The sequence below is a fragment of the Acomys russatus genome, chromosome 19, assembly GCF_903995435.1.
Source record: "Acomys russatus chromosome 19, mAcoRus1.1, whole genome shotgun sequence".
NCBI lineage: Eukaryota > Metazoa > Chordata > Mammalia > Rodentia > Muridae > Acomys > Acomys russatus.
The window spans coordinates 56,422,528-56,443,796 of record NC_067155.1 but is presented as its reverse complement, the minus strand read 5'-3'; the positions used below and the strand labels follow the sequence as shown (position 1 = coordinate 56,443,796).

The window sequence follows — 21,269 nt, the reverse complement described above, 5'->3', positions numbered from 1 at the left end:
TAGGACCCTCTGGATCCTTCTACTTTGCTATTCTCCCATGCTTCTCTCATTTAGAGTCCCAATAGGATGTCCTCCCCTCTGTCCCAGTTTCCTGGTAAGTGAAGGCTTTTGTGGGACATGCCCCTTGGGCTAGTATGCAGATATAAGTGAGTATATACCATTTGAGTCTTTCTGCTTCTGGGTTAACTCACTCATTATGATCATTTCTAACTCAATCCATTTATCCACAAATTTCAGGAATTCCTTGTTTTTAATAGCTGAGTAGTATTCCATAGTGTATATGTACCACAGTTTCTTTATCCACTCTTCTACTGAGGGACACTTAGGCTGTTTCCATGTTCTAGCTATTATGAATAAGGCTGCTATGAACATAGTTGAGCAAATTTTCTTGTTGTGTGCTGGAGCATCTTCTGGGTATATTCCAAGGAGTGGAATAGCTGGGTCTTGAGGAAGCCCTATTCCCATTTTTCTGAGATAGCACCAGATAGATTTCCAAAGTGGTTGTACTAGTTTGCATTCCCACCAGCAATGAAGGAGTGTTCCTCTCTCCCCACATCCTCGCCAGCATGTGGCTTTCACCATTTTTACTGAGGTGTAACTGACAAAAGTTTTATATATAGAAGCAAATAAAGCTTTGATATACAGAATATGAAATAGTCCAATAAGAGTCAACCCATCACCTTGTCTAACTACTACTTTCTTCTCTTTTTATTTTCTTTCTTCCCCCTTTCCTCCTTCTCCTACCTTTCATCTCTCTTCCCCTCTCCCCTCTCCTTTTACCTCTCTTCCCCTCTTTTCACCTCCCTGTTTCTTTCCCTCCCCGCATCCCAGGACTGCCTAGTTCTTACCCTTTGCCTATCTCCCTACCCCACGTGGCACCATCAACTCTATATCACGTTGCTCAGTGTCTTTCTAGAGCGTGTTTCTCTGGCATGTCTAGAACTCTCTATTCACTGACCAACACCTTTCCATGCCTCTTCTTCCAGCCCATGCAGCCACCACTCTACTCGCTCTGCTGGAAGTTGGGATCATTTTAGACTCCACCTAGGAAGTGGTATCTTCCTGTGTCTGGCTTCTTTCCTTTAGCATAACACCTTCCAAGCTCACTCAGGGTGTCTCAAATGAGAGGATTTCTGCCCACACACTCCACGTTCTCTTTTTTCACTCACTTTCAGCCTTAGGTAATTCTGATTTCTTGCCTCTGATGACCAGGGCAGTGATGGGCATGGGAATCCAGTCACCAATTTCATTCTTTTTGGATGCAGACCCAGCAAGGAACTGCTGGATCACACAGTGCTTCTATTTTTAGCTTTCAAAGGAACTCTGCAATGTTTCCTATGATGAGTGTGCCAAACTGTATCCCCACCAGTGGTGGAAAGGGTTCCCTTTTCTCCACCTCCTCGCCAACACCTGTTATCTCATGTCATTTCCATAGTGGCCATTCTAGCAGGTGTGAAGTGACAGCCCCTGGCGAGATTGCCTTGCAATCCCCCAGAAAGTGTAGTTGACTCTTTCCTTGTTGATCTGTTGACCATTCATGTTCCTTCTTAGGAGAAATCTCTGCTCAGATCCTTCACACAATTTATACTTTTATTTAGCTAATTATTTGGTGGGGGGTGCTGGTGGTTGATGTCAGTGCTTTGATCTTGCTAAGCATGTGCCTTACTATTAAGCTATTCTCCCAGGCTCCCACATTTTCTCCTTCTCCTTCTTCTTCTTCTTCTTCTTCTTCTTCTTCTTCTTCTTCTTCTTCTTCTTCTTCTTCTTCTTCTTCTTCTTCTTCTCCTCCTCCTCCTCCTCCTCCACCCTCCTCCTCCTCCTCCTCTCTCCTCTCCGCCTCCTCCTCCGCTCTCCGCCTCCTCCTCCGCCTCCTCTCCTCTTCTTCTGCTCTCTCTCCTCCTCTTCTTCGTTCTGCCTCCTCCTCCTCTCCTCCTCTCTCCTCCTTCTTCTTCTTTCTTCTTCTGTTCTCTTCTTCTCTCTTTCTTCTTCTGCTTCTTCTTCTCTTCTTCTTCTTCTCTCTCTATGCTCTTCTTTCGTCTTCCTCTTTCTCCTTCGCCTCTCCTCTTCGTCCTCCTTCTTTCTTTCTTGTTCTTCTTCTTTCTTTCTTTCTTCTGCTTCTCTTCCTTGCCCTCCTCCTCCCCTCCTCCCTCACCCTTCCCCCCTCCCTCCCCTCCTCCTCCTCCTCCTCCTCTCCTCCTCCCCCTCCGCCTCCTCCCCTCTTCCTCCTCCTCTTCCCCATCCTCTCCTCCCCCGTCGTTCTCTCCTTCCTCCTCCTTCCCTTCCTCCTCTGCCTCCTCCCTCCTCCCCCCTCCTTCGCCGCCTTCCTCCTCCTTCCCCTCCCCGTCCTCCCTCCTTCCTCCTCCTCCTCCTCTCCTCCATCCTTCCTTCTTCTCCTTCCTCCGCCTCCTCCTACTCTCCCGTCCTCTTCCTCTCTTCTCCCTCCTCTCTCCTCCCCCCTCCCGCTCCTCTTCTCTCCTCCTCCTCCTCCTCCGCCTGCCCCTACACTCCTCTTCTGCTTCTCTTCTCTTCCGCGCCTCCTCCCGCTCTCCATCCCCTCCCCCGCCGCTTCTCTCTTCCTCCCCCGCTCCGTTCGGTCCCTCTTCTTCTCTTTCTTTCCTCCTCGCCGCTCTCCCCCCCGCCGCGTCTCCTCTCCTCCGTCCCTCTCCTCCGTCCTCTCCTGCCTGCTTCTCGCTCCTCGCTCCTTCTCTCATTCTTCCGCCTCCTCCCCTCCTGCCCAATCCTCATCCTCCTCCTCCTATCCTTCCCTCCGTCTATCCTCCTCCTCCTCCGCTTCTCCTCTCCTCTTCTCGTGCTCTCCCCCACCCTCCATTCTTCTCTTCTTCCTCCCTGCACCTTCCTGCCTCCCTCCTCCTCCTCTCACGCCTCCCTCCCTTCTTCTCCTCACTTTCTCCTTGCCGCCTCCCCCCTACCTCTCCTCCTCCCCTCCGTCCTCCCATCTCGGTTCCTCTTCCTCCTCCAGTCCTCCCTCCTCCGTCTACTTCCCTCTCTCCTCCCTCTCCTCCCCTCCGTCACTCCTCTCTCCTCCTCCTCCTCGTCTCTCTCCTCACTTCCTTCGCCTCCTCCGTCTTCTCCTCTCGCCTCCCTCTCGCCTCCCCGCCTCCTCTTCATCTCCCGCGCTCATCGTCTCTTCCTCCTCCTGCCTCTTCTCTGCGTCATTCTCTCCCTCTCTTCCTTCTCTTCTCCTCCCCTCTCTCTCTACTTCCATTCTCCTCCTGCCGCCTCTTATGTCCTTCCTCCTCCCTCTCTTCTCTTCGACTCCTCCTCCTCCTCACGTCCTTCTTCCGTCTCTCTTTCCGAGTCCTTCCTCCCTCTTTTCTCTCGTCTCTCCTCCTCCTCCTCCCTTCCTCCACCTCCCCTCCTTCCCGCCTCCTCCCCGTCTCCGCCTCCTCCTCCCATACCTCCCTCCCCTCCTCCTCCTTCCATCTCCGCCTCCCTCCTCGCTTCCTCGCCCTCCACCCTCCTGCCTCACTCCTTCTCCTCCTGTTCATCCGCCATCCTCCTTCCTAACATCCTCCCCTACGCTCCTCCGATCGCGCCGTCCGCCCCTTGCCTCCTCCGGTTGCCTCCGCCGAAGATCTCCGTCGGGGGGTTCCTCACTCCCAAAGAGTCAGAAAACTAGAAGGGGAGAGAACAGGGTCCTAACCGATCGGCTCGAACAAGGAGCCAGAGCGACGGGGGCGACAAACATGCGCAAAGAAATCGCGGGGGGGGGGCTCAAGCTCCGTGCCAAGGGTGACCTCACGATAGAAAGTGAGGGCCGTGGGCAAGCAAAGGAAATCCGCGACCTCACTCCGCCTGGGGGCCTCCTAACGTCTCCGCGCGAATCCCCGGGCGCTACGACCGGGGCGGGAAAGCTAGGAGGGGAGCAAAAGGGCGGAAATGGGAGAGGAAGAATAACTCCTGAGAGAAAAAGATAGAGAAACTAAGACAATGCAAGAACTAGCAAGAAGAAGAAGAACTAAGAGGAAGAAGAAGAAGAAGAGGCCGATCCGAGGGTAGGTGCTGAGCTGAGGAGGAGGACGGACGCGACGGTGGAGGCGGAGAGCATGCCGAGGCACTGCGCGTAAGCACTCCAGAAGAAGAAGAAGAAGAGAGCACTAAGCATATACGGAAGAAGAAGAGAGAAGACTTCTTCTTAGGCTATCTAATCACTAGTCGTCACTTAACATATCTTCTTCTTTCTGCTTCATGTATGTGAGAGGATAGGTGCGGTCTCAATCTGAGTGTTGGCACGGCGCGGGAGGAACACAGAAAAGAAACAAAAACAGTATTGTAGGAAAAGAAGAAATCATCCGTTACAATGGAAGAATGTAATAGAAAGACAGAAGGAAGTTTAACGACACATCAGGCCACCCTGAACATGTCATGTGAGCCCTAAGGGATAGGAGAAGGCGAAAATGCTAGACCTTGTGACAAGAGTGTTCTCTCGCAAATGACCAAGGGAGGGAGTTCAGTGTGTGACCCCCTACTTGAGTTCCTCTTATAGGCCTTAAGCATGAGGATCGATGAGGAAACCCTGTTTTCATGAAGACTGAGAGTCTGTCCTCTAGTTTTATGTCCAGGCATTACTGTGCTAAGCAGAAAGCGTAGCTATAGACCTAAACCAATTGGTATTTCAGCACATAAACACATTCAACCAATGCAAAGAACCCACCGAAATGGTGCATAGAGCCAATAGGGATATATTGGTCGGCTCTATCACACACTTATTCATCTGTCTGTCCGTCCATGAAATCTATACCAAGGCACAACGATGCGGGGTCGATAACGCACAACACATTACTCATCCAGTCCATCGCATCCGCGATCACTGACTTTAGCCAGAGAAACTTAATTCCGAAATCAAAGAAATGAACCAGTCAACCAAACCCTGTGACAGTGTGTGCATCATCAACTAAGATTTGATTTTTGCTCTACGAATACATCAGCACTCCGATGTTATAGATATACCTTGAGTGAGATGTACACATTGTAGGTTTACCTTTCAGTTCTTGACAACGTGAAGTAAGTGTCAAATCATAACCGCTGTACATAAATCTAGAACAACCGAAAAGCCCAACGGAATTAGATAGTCACTCTATTAGCGGGCTGAGGTGAGTCTGAGACTACGGCTCTCAGCTCTCTCCCATACGCGCGGCTCGTCACTCTCACCTCTCTGCTAGACATACTCCGGTCTCTACTATCGGGATCATCTCGACATGAGAACTTAATACAGGCTGCGTCTTGTGTTGAGGTGATGTGTCTCTGATCGAAAGTGGCAACCCTCTTGCCATGCGACTGTCGTGTCTCGGGACTACAGTCTGTCTGGGCACACGTCTATCTATCAGGGTAAAACATTCTGCATGACGTCCTCTCCTCCTTGAACACTAAAATACTAAACACGTGTCGATCAGCATCTCGTACGGTCCTCTGCTGGCTGGTCTGTCGATCAAAAAGATACTGACAAATCTGCGGGTTACCTGGATTCCCCCATGTGTCGCCACCTCACTCGCCTTTGTCCACTCACTACGGAGGCAAGAACTCAAATTGAGTCCCAAGGGCTGGAAATGCTGCTCTCAGTCGAAAAATCTTGAGCATCTCGGTAGGGCTTGTGGTGTGTGTGTGTGTGTGTAGGCTCAAGGTGAATATCAGGCATCTTCCTTCATCACTCTCCACCTTATGTATTGATGTGGATGGGGTCCCTTGCTTGAACTCAGAGCTCGTTGACTCACATAGTCTAGGCATTCAGTTTGCCCTTGGGATCCCCTGTGTCTGCCTCCTTCACACTGGGACTACAGGTGAGACACCAGACACACACATTATGAGGATGCTAGGAATCCAAATTACCACCATCAGGCTTGTTCAGCAAGTAGTGCCCACTAAGAATTAACTGTAAGTCTTTTTTTTTTTTTTTTTTTTGTGCCGTGCAGTGTTGTAGACACTAGGGAAGCCCGCTTAAGGGGTGGCCTGAGCTCACCAAGGTTCACCCACATTCCAGTCCCACTTCCATGCTGGACCTTCTTCCCTGAGACTCCCAGATGTCCTGCAGGGTACGCCTTCATCTTCCTTTCCTGTAAATGGAAGAAACGAGACAGAGGGACAAAAGGAGACAAAGGAAGTCATCCTGTGGAGGAGGGGGGCCCCAGGCTCTGCTATGATTCAGAGCTGTCTCAGAATTTCAGACCCCCCCCTCAGGTAGTGGGTTCAAGTACACACATCTCCCTAGAAAACTGACAATCTTGAAGTACTTGATCTTTGAGATGGGGAGGCAGTTCAGATCTAGGCGCCAAGTCCTGGTTCAGAGTGTGTTGTACAGGATAGAGTGATGCTCCCTTGTCCTTCTAGCACCCAGAAGGTCGAGACGGGAGTTTGAAGCCAGCTTCGTTACATAGTGAGATCCTCAAACCGCTCCCTCAAAAATCAATGAGACTGAGAGTGTAGCTCAGTGGGTAGGGTACTGGTTTGGCATTCACAAAGCCCTGGCTTCATCCTCAGAACTACCATATTCATCTTGGTGGACATGCCTATCATCCCAGCCCTTGGAAGTAGAGGAAGGGGGATCAGAAGATGAAGGTGGGGTGGAGAGGATGGCTTAGCACCTAAGAGCACTGGCTGCTCTTCCAGAGGACTTGGGTTTATTTCCTAACACCTACATATCGGCTCACAACTGTAACTCCAGTTCCAGGGGATCCAGTGCCCTCTTCTGAAATTCTTGGACACCAGGAGCACATGTGGTGCACAGACACACATGCAAGAAGAACTCTCATGCACATAAAATAAAATAAATAAATCTAATTTTTAAAATATAAATTTAAAAAATGAGATGGGGCTGGAGAGATGATGGGTCAGCGGTTAAGAGCACTTGCTGCTCTTTCAGAGGACCTGGATTTAATTCCCCAGCACCCACATAGTGGCTTAAACCTATATATAACTCCAGTTCCTAGGGGGATCCAATGCTCTTTTCTGGCCTCCATGGAGACCAGGCACACACACACACACACACACACACACACACACACACACTACACAAACATGCATCCATGTGAAACACCCATACACATTAAAACAAAGACAAAAGCAAAAGCAGAAGGTCATCTTTGGCTATATATCGAGTTTGAGGACAGCCTGGCCTACCCCCAACCCCACCACCGCCATGCCCTCTACTGAGCTATATGTCCCCTCACGCGATAAGCCGCCCTATCCATTTACCGTCTCACAACCCCCAGAGGCAGCTGTCATTATGATCCCATTTTACAGGCAGAGACTGAGGTGCCAAGCAAAGGAAAATCCAGCCAGCCAGTCACCACGTTTGTGGCTGGGTCCTTGAGTACCGGGCATCCACACACAGGCTGGCCAGCATCAGAACCAGAAGCCAGCTCCCACTGTTACTCTCTCTAGGGCCCCAGAGCTGCAAAGCAATGGCCATTATCACAGAGGGGAGAAGTCCTTGAGAGGGTCTCGAGTCCTCTCACCCACACAGCCCTAGTAGGAAATTTACATAAAGTATTTGTGCCTGTTTCCCCTAGTGAGATGGTCTCCTGCCCTTCTGCCATGAAAGCTGAGAACCAGATGGATTCGTTATCTGCATTGAGTTGGGGTGTGTGCCACCTGGGGTGTGCCCTCCTCGTTCCAGGGGGTGCCCACACGTGTCAGATCAAAATAACTTCCCCCAGTGGATTGGAAGGTGGACAAGACAGGAGAAACTCCCTAGGAGCTGTCTTTGACCAGCTCATTTTATTTGGGGGGTCTCAGATGAAAGTGGAGAGCACGTAGAGGAAATTTACCCCACAAGAACAGGGCTTTTAGAGCTCTCACTCCACTTTGGTTGTTTAAAAACGCTGCCAGAAACTGAGTAAAGCATCTCCTAGAGAAAACAGAACTGAACAAAGGCCCCCGCCACGCTAGCTCCCCTGCCACCTGCCTTTGTGAAAAGGCCGATTCAATCCACTGCTGTGCGCGCCCGTGGAAAACCGGTTCATTAGCTGGCAGCAGGCTGATGGTGCAGTTTGGCCTTCGGGTTTCAATATTCCCTTGTAACGTTTTACAACCCAGACCCAGTGACAATGGCGTCATTCACTACGCCCGCTCCAAGGGAACAGAATGTCAGGAAGCCTTAGTCAGGGAGGGTCTGGTCTGTGGGTTATGGCACCCAAGGAGAGCTGAGGAACTCAAGATCTGGCTTGTGTCTGGTGCCTCTGGTCAGAGTTGGTTGGTGGGGTGAAGGGGTGGGACTGGTGGATGGGAGGAGCTGCAGGGTGCCATGAACAAGTGGGACTTACAAGTGTGACCTCAGCTCTGCCCTACTGTAGCCAGTCCACAACTCTGTCCTCATCAGCCTGCTTTGTAGGAAGGGGTGCTTGCTACACTGCTGATGTGCGTGTGGAGCTTCTCCCTCAGAGCGGTTAGGAATAGAATGGACTTTGAAGGAAACCCACTGTTGGCTATCGTCAGCTGAGCCTCTCTGAACTTAAAATTTCTTATCTTTATAGTAACTTTTAAGTATATACATGAAATGAGGAATGATCTAGACTCAAATGAGGGGAGACATTGAAGAGGAGGCTGGAAGAAGGATGAGGAGGCACTTACAGAGCATTACTGATTGTGGTGGTGCTGATGGTGGTGATGCTGTTGCTACTGTGAAGGTGGTGATGCTGACGGTGATGGTGGAGATAATGATGGTTGTGGTACTGATGATGGTCGTGGTCATAGTGATGGTAACCATGGTGAAAACGAGCCCTCTGTGGCCACTGTGCGTGCGTGCGCATGCGCGCGCGCGCGCGCGCACACACACACACACACACACACACACACACACACACACACAGAGATAAACTGCAGATGAAAGCAACTCACCTTCCCATCCCAGGCACCACGGTGATGCTAACATTTTCTCTGACTGATGAATCCTTTGATTGGTCCACTGAAGAGCTCCATGGGACCATTCTGCTGTGGTTTACTTCAGACACTTTCTTCCCTCGTCTCTCTTGTCTCATTGGGTAGAGGAGGCACACTGCCTTCCCTTGCCCATAGTCCAACACCTGTCAGATGGTCTCAGGACACAGAATCTTAGGCACCAGACGAGATGTTCTTGATACACGCTGGGATGCTGTTTGAGGCTCCTTAGAGGGGAACAAGCTGTGAGGGACACGTGGTTATTGGGGATAGTATCACTTTTCCCCTTCTGGAAGTGTTTATAAAACAGGGTTTGGCCTTTCTCAGGGTGAGTAATTCTGCAGTTTGGCAAGGGTAGATGAGAGAATTCCACAGAGCACATTGGTACGCTCCCTTGTAAATTCCCTCAGCCAATATTTTTGGAGGCTTATTTTCTTTAATTAAAAAAAAATAACCAACCCTGTTAAATATATAAAACCCCAAACAATTTCTCCCTTCCTCCTGGAGTGCTGACAGCCTAGCACTTGACCTCAGCAGACCCAAGCTGAATTACCGGTGAGATTTGATGGCTTTGGTAGTGTTTTATTATTATGCCTTTTCTTTTATTCTTCTTGTTTTTTTCCATTACATGGTTTGAACCACAAAGCCAGAGCTCTCAAGCTAATGCCATTCCAGTTAGCCTCCTGGCTAACTTGTGGTCTTGTGGCATCCAAGATGGCACAGTGCCCCTCAGAGGAGGCGTGGCCAAGAGACTCCTGGGTGTCATGAGCGTAGGTGTATAGTGTCATGGAAACTTGGCTGCCCCTGTATATCCCTTGCCTGGCCACCATGATATGTTTCCTCATAACAGGCAGAGGCAGGATTAGAGAGTAGAGAACGTGTCATAGAAGGAGACCTCCTCCCAAGCCTCTGTTTTAGACAGTGAATGAAATGTTTTGGGAGTGGGTGGGCCAGAATTCTTTCTGGTTGCTCTCTTTTAACCAGTCCTCAGACCTTGGACAAGTTGTCTCATCTTCTGGGCTTCAGATTCCTAATCTGTAAAATGGGCACAACAACCCTAACCTCATCACAGCATCATGGAAAAGATGCCATGGACTCATGCCCGCTGCATTCTCCAGAACCCTTAGTGCATATGGGATTTATATAGTGTGAGCTTTGCATTTTATTTTATTTCTAATGCTTTTAGCAGTTCTGGTATTAAAACTCAGGACCTTTTACGTCTCACGTAAATACTCTACCACTGAGCTACACCCCTAGCTTGTTATTAACGAACCAATCCACAAGTTGTGGTACTAGAATTGAACCCACAGCCTCAAGCTTGCTAGGCAAGTACTCTACCACCGAGTCAAATCTATCTGTCTGTCTGTCTGTCTGTCTATCTATCTATCCATCTATCTATCATCTATCTGTCTATCATCTATCTATCTACCTACCTACCTACTACCTATCATGGTGCTAGGAATGGAACCAAGAGCCTCACGCATGCCAGGCAAGTGCTCTATCTTTGAGCTATACCCCCAGTCCTAGGTGCACACCTTAATTTCCACAAGTAAACATTTATTTTAGTTGTTTGAGGAGAGCTGAGTTAGTACCCCAAGCACATACCCTCACACATGTGATTGCTCATACTGAGACCAAACCTATTTGGATTAAAAATGCCTGAAGAAATATTTGGCAAACAAAGCAAAACAAAACCCCTAACACTTGGGATTTTCTGATCCATACGTGCCTTGGGCCAGCCTATCTAGTGCCAGAGGTCTCTGGCTGTTTCTCAGAATATTGTGATTAGGTTCATAAAACACATACTCTAGAAAGGAGACTAATCATGTTGAAATTGTTATCAAATTATCATTTTTGTTACTGTTATTATTTTTGACCTGATCCTCCTTCCTCTGCCTCCCATGTGTTGGGATTATAGATGTGGTCCTCCATGCCAGGGTTATTTGGTGCTGGGGATCAAATGCAGGCCACACCACACAAGCCCTCTACCAACTGACTTACATCCTCAGCTTGGGAAGGGCCAGATTCTGAGAACCTGGAAGGATGTTGAGCAGGAATCCGCACTGTGGATGCCGAGGCTCGGCAGGGTGTGTGAGTGACAGCAAGGAGGGACTTGCGTTTGGTTCTGCCTCATCTCCTTCTGTGATTTCCATCTTCTTTATCCTCCCATCTTCTCCTCCTTTCTCTCTTAGCTCCACTTAAAACAATACCAACAGTGATTGGCACTTGCTGTGACAATCTCCTCATTCCTTCTCTCAACAACTCTTTGAACTGGGAACATTTTTAAGTGGGGCACTTTCACTTATAGTCTCGTGTGTGTGTGTGTGTGTGTGTGTGTGTGTGTGTGTGTGTGTGTATACATACATATGTAAAAATTTAAATTTATGTATGTGTGTGTATGAGGGGGATTATGTGCACATGAGTGCACATACCTACAAACTGCACAAGAGGGTGTCAGCTTTCTCCTGAAAGTTGGAATTACTGTTGGTTATGATGTAGGTGCTAAGAACCAAAGTTAACTACTAAGCCATCTCTCCAGCCCCTGAGGATTTCTTCTTTTAATTATTATTATTAATGTGTGTGTGTGCGCATGTGCACATGTGTGCATGTGTGTGTATCCATGCATATGTGCTTGTGATATATATTTGGGGCGTGCACATGCCATCGTGTGCATGCGCAGGTCAGAGCCCTGCTGTGTGGAGATGGTTCTCTCCTTTCACTTTTACGTGGGTTCCAGGTTGGGTCTCTATGCTTGTGTAGCAAGTTCTATACCCACTGAGCCATTGGGCCTGCCCATGACCTAGGTGTGTTTATCTTCCTCGACTTACAAATGGGAAAAACCAAGCCACAGAGCACTTAAATACTGCAGTGGGACGAAGATAGCAACTTAAAAGGAATTAGACATTACAATCAGGAACCTGTCCGCGTTAGAATGACTTAAGGCTGCAAATGACTATCCAGGGTGGTCTGTTCTACTTGGGCTAAGACACGTACAGCCTTTTCAAAAAGTAAAAAATAAACATTCAGAAGTTAAGACTAAATGTGTAGGCACCACAACCAGCTCTGGAATTGGATGGTTCAAAGATATGTGGATGAGCTGAAAAGGTTCCGAGTGCCCTGATGGTGGGGAGGGCTTTTCTGTCTATAACAAGGCTGTCTTTAGACCTACGAGCCTGATGTACATAATGTGAGAAGTAAGTGCCTGGACATACAATTCATGTCATGGGATGTCAGGAGTCATTGGGCCAACTTGATCATCAAAGACCCCTTAGTTTCTCATTTATTGATTTTTCTGGTGGACTCGTTGACACGTGTATCAGCAAGGATTCGGGGGTGGGGGGAGGCTACATCAGAGCACCGGTGGACATAACTTTTCTGTCTTCTTACTTCCAGTAAAGAGTATCCTGTGGTCCCCAGGAGCACAGTGAGGCACAAAGTGGCCTCCAACCACAGTCCCTTCAGCAGTGAGACCCGAGCTCTATCCACCTCGTCCAATTTAGGGTCCCAGTACCAGTGTGAGAATGGTGTCTCTGGCCCCTCCCAGGACCTGCTGCCCCCGCCTAACCCATACCCACTGCCCCAGGAGCACAGCCAGATTTACCACTGCACCAAGAGGAAAGGTAAGTGTGGCAGGCCTGCCAGTGCCTTCTCCCTTACTGCATTCCTCATTTAGGTGGTGTGCACAGTGACATTCATTCATTTATATTTTTTAAAAGTAAATAATACAGAAATATAGAGGTGATGGGAAAGTCAAACCATGCGGGTAAAGTAAGAGGCTCATTTAGTATATCTCTTGTATATCTCTTAGTATACCAGCCTTTCCTTAGAGAAGATGTAAAATGTCCAAACCTACTTTATTTCATTTATTAAGCATGAATGTATGTCACATGCATCTATATATAATACATACACACATAACACACACATATATACACACAAACACATACATACCAAGGATATATACACATGCACACATACATGCACACATACGTGCACACATATACACACATACACAGAGGCACACACGTCATACACATTCCACATGTATAACACACACATACCGTGCATACAGCACACATTCTTTTACCAAATGAGAAATTGATGACTTTTCCCTAAGTTGTCTGAGCCAAAAGGTTGTGTCAAGAAAAGAGACTTCTGTTAACCCCCATTGGGAGCCAGAACCACCACAGTTAACATGTGTAGTGTGGTAGAGTTTAGTTTCTCTGGACAGTTGTTTCTGTGTGTTTTGACGCAAGCCTCACTCTGTAGCCCAGGTTGCCCCAGAACTTGCACTCTTCCGGTCTCAGCTTCCTGAGTGTTTGCCCAGTGTGGGTTTCTCACTTTGTAAATGGGGACAGGTGTCCCAGAGCACTGGCTGCACCCAGCAGGCTGCAGCTATCCCAAACAGGTGGCGTGCAGTCGCCATGGATACTGAGTCCTGGAAGATGTGAAGAGACAGCTGCTGTGAGTCACACACAGGGTGGAGATAAGTTTCACCCTACATTCTTCAGGTCAGACATCGGGGATGCAGCTCACCTCTGGGAGTTGGGAGCTAGTGTGTGTGTGTGTGTGTGTGTGTGTGTGTGTGTGTTACATAGCTTCTGTCTCCTCCTTTTGTCTTAAATGAGACCGTACTTCAAGGCTTATGGTGGGAAGGGTCTTGGGGCTTGGTGTGAAGGTAAAGGCTCATGTGTATGCTGTGAGCTTCTCCAGGGTGGCCTCAGTGTGTGACAACTATTTTGTCCTCAAACACCTAAGTCATATTCTGGCCTCTGCCCCTACTCTATCAGTACCAATTCTGAGCCATCAGGAGTCCAAGTGACCTGTTTCTGGACCTTTTAGTTAAGCCACTCACCAGCAGGCACTGCCGGCAAGGCTGCTGTAGAATTCTCAGGAGCTGGACTGACTAGTCCAGACCGCCTCATGCTTGTCTTTGGAAGGAGACATGTTGGCGTTGGTCCTCGCCTGGGAATGATGCCTGACTTCCAGATGGACCAAAACCCATTCTAACTCCTTGGATCTCCAAGGCCTGAACAATGTCACCCCAACACCCCCAGCCCAGCTCCCCACACATCCGCCGCAGGGCGGGCTGGATACCAGATGCGGCAAGTGTGTGTGTTCCCTCAACTCTCAGGGAAGGAAAGAATATCCAAGGAGGAATTCCTGTTCAGATATCCTGCCTAGTGTGATAGCTAAAAGAGGTCTAGCTTGGCTTGGTCTCTGAGGAAGTTTTCTCCCAATGTAGGTATGAGGAACTCTCCTTACAGGTGATAAGCTGAGCCATAGAAAAGGGCTTTTTTTTTTTTTTTTTTTTTTTTTTCTTCTAAGACAAGGTCTTACCATTGACCTCAGGTTGGCTTCAGACTTTCTATGTAGCCCAGGCTGGTCTGAAACTCACTGTGTAGTCCAGGCTGGCTTCGAACTCCCTGCTGTCTGCCTCAGCTCTCAAGTACAAAGGTTGCAGGCATACACCACCACACCTGTTTGGCCAGTGGTTCGTGAAGGTGGAATTTGAAGCTAAAAGCCCGCTTTGCATGCTCTATACCCTGTATCTGTTAGCACCACACTCACATTTCGCCTATGTTGTCGGCAACTACACTCTGAAAATGTCATCTCCTAAGGAAGATTGCGGTGGAGACGGGTCATACACGGCCATAAAGAGCTCAGCAGGTTTGCATTAGGGAGCTCTGTCGATTAAATTAATGCCAGAACAAAAGAAAAAAAAAGAGGCTAGAAAGAAGTTGAAAAGAATCAAAGCCGGTTAGGGTCAACAGTCGCAGCAGCGTCCTCAGCCACGCCCTCCGTTCGTCCTCAGCCACGCCCTCCGTTCGTCCTCAGCCACGCCCTCTGTACGGAGGTGGTGAGAAGACTACCTTTTTGGTTCTGTGACCTTCCAGCGCCTTAGAGGAACTTAGAACTAACCTATCAGGGCTGGAGAAGGGGTCTACCTGTTACAGAAGCGGTTGCAACTGCTGGCAGTTTGCAGCTGGGTGACCCTGGGAAATTCCTTTACCTTTCTGGCCTTTGAGTACCTCTAATATGAATCAAGGATAATGGGAAATCCTACCTGTTATATTGATGAGGAGATGAGATGAGAGAATAGATGGGAAATGTCTGGTCTGCCTGCTGGCATGGCTAAAAAAACCCCATAACATCCGTGACCCCTTTCCTCTCCTCTACAGAGGACGTGTTGTCCTAAGCAGCACACTGTCCCCAAGCAGGCTGAGTATTGTGTAAGGGATCATAGAATTATTTAATTAAAATTACACTGGGCCCTGGAGTGAGAGCTCAGTTAGCAAATGCCCTCCTTACAAGATGAGGCTCTGAGCCTGACTCCCTTGAACCCATGTATTCAAAGAGCCAGGTGTGTCAACACCCACTTACGACCCAGTGTTGGGCAGGTGATGGGGTTTGCTGCTCAGCCAGTCTAGCCTAGCCAGCAAATTTCAGGTTCATGAGAGACCCTGTCTTTAAAACAGAGATGGACGGTACCTGAGGAGTAACAATCTAGGCTTTCCCCTGACAAGGCTCATGTGTACCTACAAACAGGAACACATGCAGGCACACACACACACACACACACACACACACAGAGAGAGAGAGAGAGAGAGAGAGAGAGAGAGAGAGAGAGAGAGAGAGAGCTGCGAGAGAGAGAGAGAGAGAGAGAGAGAGAGAGAGAGAGAGAGAGAGAGAGAGAGAGAGAGAGAGAGATGCAAATTGCTAACAAATATCAAATTGGACGAACAGACTAGATGTGGAATCAGGGAAAGTTGGAGGCAGCTAGGAAAGGATACGAAAGAGGGTGGGTGTCTATCCTTTCTGGGGAAGGGTTAGGATGTGCGTGCCCAGAGCGAAGGGCAAAGGGCAAGGAGTGAAGACTGGAGAGAAAGGCAAGGCCAGCTGGAGACTGCTAAGCCATTTCCATTACAACTCCAAGTGTTATCTGAACACCAGTGGGAGGCCATCAGAGGGTCAGCAGCCTGCAAGTGTCACCGCTAGTTGTGTTTAGCAGTGTCACTTTGCTGTGATAGGAAGGGACAGGAATGACACCAGACACCTGTTGAGAGGTGACTGTAGGTTGTGAGGCCTGCCATGGTGGCTCAGGGCTGGAGAAATGAGTGGAACCAGGACTTTGGGAGTAGCTGGAGATAAGAATGTGAAAACACGTCCCCTCTGTTCCTTCAGATTGGGATGCTAGAGCTCAGGCAGAAATGTCCCCCAAAGTCCTCTAGCTAGTGTGTGGCCTGGCCAGAGGTCCCCAGTGAAGTCACTGGACTTGGGACATGGGGCTGGGGGTGGAGGTGGTTATATACTCTGAAGAAATCTTCTCGTCTTCCCAGAAGCCTCTGTTCTCCTCACCACCTTCCACACTCCCAGCTCCAAAGGGAGCATGGATGACAGGGAAGCCAATGGGGTCAGCAGGCGATTCATCATCATTCCCCACAGTGTGAGGAGATAAGGGATCAGGGAGGCTTCCTTCCAGTTTGGGACTCCCTAGGAGTGATAACTCCGTGGGTGGCTTCCCCTCCTGGCCCCAGCCTGGCCCCGCTATCAGACTTCCCTTCATTGTCTGTCTGCCTTCCAGCCAGCCCAGGAGCCAGGCCCCATGCAATGTCAAAGGGCCCAGCAGGCCAGCGGCCTCCTCCCCGCGTTTGGAACACGGGCTGTCTCCAGCCTATCTCTCCCACTGGATAGAGTCAAAAAAGCTGGGCAGGCCTTTTTCTTTTCTTTTCTTTTTTTTTAAATCAATGCCACTCAATCAAATCCAGGAGCAGAGGACCTGAGAGAGCACTTGTCTTTCTTTCTTCCCAGTGCCCCAACTCTCTCGTTCGTCTTCCTTTCATTAACAACCAAACTGACCCAAATAAAAATGCAGCAAAAAACATTTACAAAACTGGCTATCAAAGGGAAGTCGGTGATAGAGACGGGAGGGCAGGGGACCCATTGGGTGTATTTCCCATGATCTGAGGGGTGTTTTACATACTTCACATGAATTGATTTTGTGTGCACGCATGTGTAGGTGTAGGTGTGTGGGTGCACATATGCTATGGTAAGCGTGTAGGGTACAGAGGACAGCTTTCAGGAGTTGGTTCCAGCCTTCCACACTCTGTGTGGTGTGTGAGGGCTTCAGAGATCGAACTCAGGTTGCCTGGCTTGTCAGCAGATGCCTTTACCAGCTGCACCAACTTGAAGCTGTGCTTTAAAAAGCAACTTCAGGGTTTTCCCCTTGACTGAATTGTTCGGGGCAGCCTTCTCTGGAGAAATACCCAATCCTCATCCCTTGGGGGGCAAACGGTGTACTGTGCACTAACATCGGATTCTAGGGTTATATGACTGCTGAGTGATGAGTGGCAGAGCTGCAGTGAAGTCATCAGTGCTTACTTGTTGAGCACTCAGTCCACAGCGGGGCCCCGGAGGTAGAGAGCAAGAGACCTGCTCTTATGAATCACATATCCTCATGGGGGAGTGGATAGACTCATGGTGGTCATGGGGTCTGAGCTGGCGTGTTTTCACTTTTACTTGCGGTCTTCCCATGGTACCATTTCAGTGTCTCCATTTTAACCCAAGTTCTGAGAGTTTGGAACATATTATGTTCAGAAGCTATCATCCATTCATTTATCTCTCTATCCAACCACCCATCCATCCACTCATGTACCAATCTACTTATTCATCCATCCTCTCACTCACTTACCCATCCATGTGTCCATCCATCCGCCCAGCCACCCACCAACCTATTCATTCTTCTATTTACCCAACTCGCATCCCCCATCTATCCATCCATCCATCCACTTATCTATCCATCCATCCATCCACTTATCTATCCACTCATCCACTTATCTAGCCATATACCTTACCGTTTTATCCACCAATCTCTCTATCCATCAAGTGTTAAAGCTCTCCATGTTGGCTGAGCCGGTTGAGTTACGTTAATAGCAGAAAGTCCAGGACCACCTGTCACCACTGTTCTGTGACTCAGAAGGTCTCCTGACTCCCAGAAGATCCCTTAGCTGAGAGTTCCATACTCTGGGTTCCAGAGCCTCGGTCTGTGGTGACGCCATAACATTTCCCTGCATGAACTCAGCCGGCAAAGGATATGACCCACTTGGGAACTGTGACCATATTTGCTCAATGGGCTCAGTGACTTGAAAAGTGGCTCTGGGAAGCTTCCAGCTCTGGAATCCACCCAAATACCTCTGAGCACTGGATGACCTTCCGAGAGCCATCTGCCTAGTCTGCTAAGAGAGAAAATTAGAGAAAGGGAGTAGACATGGGTTATGCAGAAAGATAAGATGCGAAGAGATTTCAAAGTGCTGCACTGACTCACTGAGCAAGGCAGGCAGACAGTAGACAGCACTTGGCATTTCCCTAATTAAACCTAACGAGGAGTTTGGAGATTGTGTCTGTGTGCAGTCAGGGATTGAGCTTGAAGCAGTTCAGGCCTCCGTCCATGCCTCCTTGGACCAGAAGCATCGGGGCTGTGATGCTGTGCCTTAAAGTCAGTATTCTGAGGTCATCATCACTAAAATGGTTGTATGCAGAGTTAAAAATCAAAACAAATTGAACAGCATACTTCAAGAAAACTCCAAGGGAGCAGGGTTTCCTGGAGTGCTATACTGTGATTGGGTGGTTAGGCTCAGGAAGAACTTCCCTGTTACTCAAAATACGTAGCTCAGTTCATCAGAGTTGCAAGTAAGTGTCACCGGCCACGTCTCCTACACCCGTTCTGAAGCAGGACCAGCAGGTCTCTGGCTAGTCCCATTAGAACACCTGACCCCTGGCTATGGCTCTTCACACAACAAGGGAAGCTAAACTGGACCCAGAATAAACCCAGGCCTTCCCTCAGACAAGCTCAAAGCTCATAGCTCCCACTCAGTGCGTTGACCATGCTCAACCCAAAGCCTAGACCAGGTGATAGAATCTCTTTAGTGTGAGGAAGCCTGGGGGGCAGGGAGGGGGGCGGAATTTGAGAAACCTCAGATCCAGCTTTCATCAGCTTAGAGTTTTTCCTGAGCATTCTGCACCACATCTTTTTGGGTATTACAGAGTGGAATGTATAATTTTATGATTTTCTAAACTGTGTTCCGACCTTTTTCTTATTATTCCTCCCCACCCCCGCCCCCTGTTTAAACTTGTAATGAATCTGGAAGGGATCAGAAACTTAAAAAATGGTTTCTTTTTGCCTTTTTTTTTTCTCTTGCCAAGGGTACCCTGCAGCTGTACTTTCTATTATTGAAAAGGGGAACGCCCTCGTTAATAATAATAATAATAATAAAAAGTCCAAAGCTGTGAACCCAGCAGCACTAAGATCTTTCTGTTTAAGATTTGGTGGGGTGATTAGAAGGAAGGAATCAAGAGATGAGGTGGCAGGCATTGAAATGAGCTAAGGTTGGCGATCTCAAGAGCCCAAAAGAAAAAAAGAAAAACCAGCTAGATGAAGGGGGGCGGGCGAGAGTAAACACTGCAAAACATCTGGATGTCTTCAAACATCTGTGTGGCTGGCATTGTGTACACAGGACACCTGCAAGAGTGACCGCAGCTTTCTTTGGGGGAGTGGTGTGTGTGTGTGTGTGTGTGTGTGTGTGTGTGTGTGTGTGTGTGTGTGTGTGTGTGTGTGTGTGTGCGTGCACGCACGCATGCGAATATTTGGGCACGCTATGGTTCCCAGATGTATTGCAGAGTGTCTAGCTAAAAATAAGCATGCTTGCTGTTTGGAAGGTACAACCCACACTGTGGGGAGGCTTCTGAGCTGCCCACTGGTGTCACCTGGGTACCATGGTTACCCGCGGCGCTGTGTGGCAGAAGCCAGATATACAGTCATCTATCCAGTTGAGGGGCTGTTTTATAAACCAGCCCAAAGGTGTCACTGGTGTGTGGGTGCTTACTCAAAGTTTCATATTCCATTACTTTTTCTGAATGATGGAAGAGATAGTTTTCTTTACTCACTGCCCTGCGTTGGATGGAGTGGGGCTAGGAAAAACATCTACCTGGCTCACAGCTCCATACAAAGCACCCAGCACACTGCCTGGCACTCAGCAGAACTCAGGAAATACCAATTGGGTAGCCAAGTGGGTGACATGAGCCATTGGAAAGCTGGCATCATAGGCTCAGGAAGTCAGCTTCCATGTTGATTCTTGTCCTTGTCACATCTCTGAGGTTCGCTTCCTGCTTCTGAGAAATGGGAGCATGGACAGACGCTTTGATGGGTTGCCGTATGATGGAGTGGGGTCACATCATAGGTGTTTAGTAAGTCATTTATTGGTCCTTAATTTTAATGACTAAACCTCTCCTTCATTTAATCTTATCATAGAATGAGGTCTGCATCACTAACCTGCATCAGAAGTGGTGGATTTGTCACAGGCAACACACTCACAGGAAAATCTGATTCCTATCCACATGTGTCCAGGGCTCTTAGCTTGGGTGCTGGGGGTTATGAAGTTTTTGCTCCCACACCCCATAAGTTGTGGGAAAACTGTGTGTGCAAACAGTTTTCAAAACATCCTATTTCAGGAAATTCTTCTAGGAAATAACTCTTCCCCAGCACACTGGTTAGCTCCCAAGGGTACCTAAGGGAGACTCTTCTAGGAATGAAGTTATCTCTGCTACACTGTACTCAGACTAACTAACGCACAGAGGAGGGGCCTTATCCAATTCACAGGAAACAGGAACACAGGGTACCAACTCAACAACTGGTGAAGGGGATTTGTTTCAAATTCCACCAACCTACCCATCCATCTATCCATCAATTATCCTGCCGCCTATCCATGCATCATTCACCCAGTCAACAATCATTTATCTACACATCCATATAGCTATCCGTAAATTCATCTCTCATCTAGTCATTCACTCACTCATTACCCAGTCACTATCCAACTACCCATCCAGAATTCATCTACCCATCCAGCGTTCATCCATCCCTGCATCCATCCATGCATCCAGCTGTCCTCCCACCCACTCATCCATTCATGCATCCATCCACACATTTATCCATCAATCTACTCATTCATCTATCTACCATCCATCCACCAGTCCACCACTCATCTGCCCATCCAATCCATGGATATTTGGTTTCTGATTCACGTATTTTATGACATTGATGAGCAGATACTTCACAGTGAGACAGCTGGATCACAGATCCACCATCATCAGCCACCATGTGAGCCCTTGGGCAAGCTCCTTAACTTCTCTGGCCTCCTTTTCTCTCATGTATAAAATGGAACTAACCCACCTCACGCAGTTGCTATGAGGACTGAGTGGGCTGCCTTGCGGGGAAGTAGTTAGAACACAGCCAGGCATCATCAGCACTGTATGTGTTTGTTTATACTGTTGTTGCTGGTACTACTGTCATTTGTATTGCTGCTGCGTGTATGCCAGATGGG

At 48.5% G+C, this 21,269-nt stretch overlaps 1 protein-coding gene across 4 annotated transcripts in view; it reads left to right on the top strand.

Annotated features, from left to right (window-relative positions):
- Positions 1-21,269, top strand: part of Tbx5 (T-box transcription factor 5) — a 53,641-nt gene that overhangs the window by 30,476 nt on the left and 1,896 nt on the right. For all 4 annotated transcript variants that reach the window (XM_051161609.1, XM_051161612.1, XM_051161610.1 and 1 more), the window contains one exon: positions 12,286-12,512. In XM_051161609.1, coding sequence (XP_051017566.1) covers positions 12,286-12,512 — 227 coding nt within the window. The remainder of the gene's footprint in view (positions 1-12,285; positions 12,513-21,269) is intronic.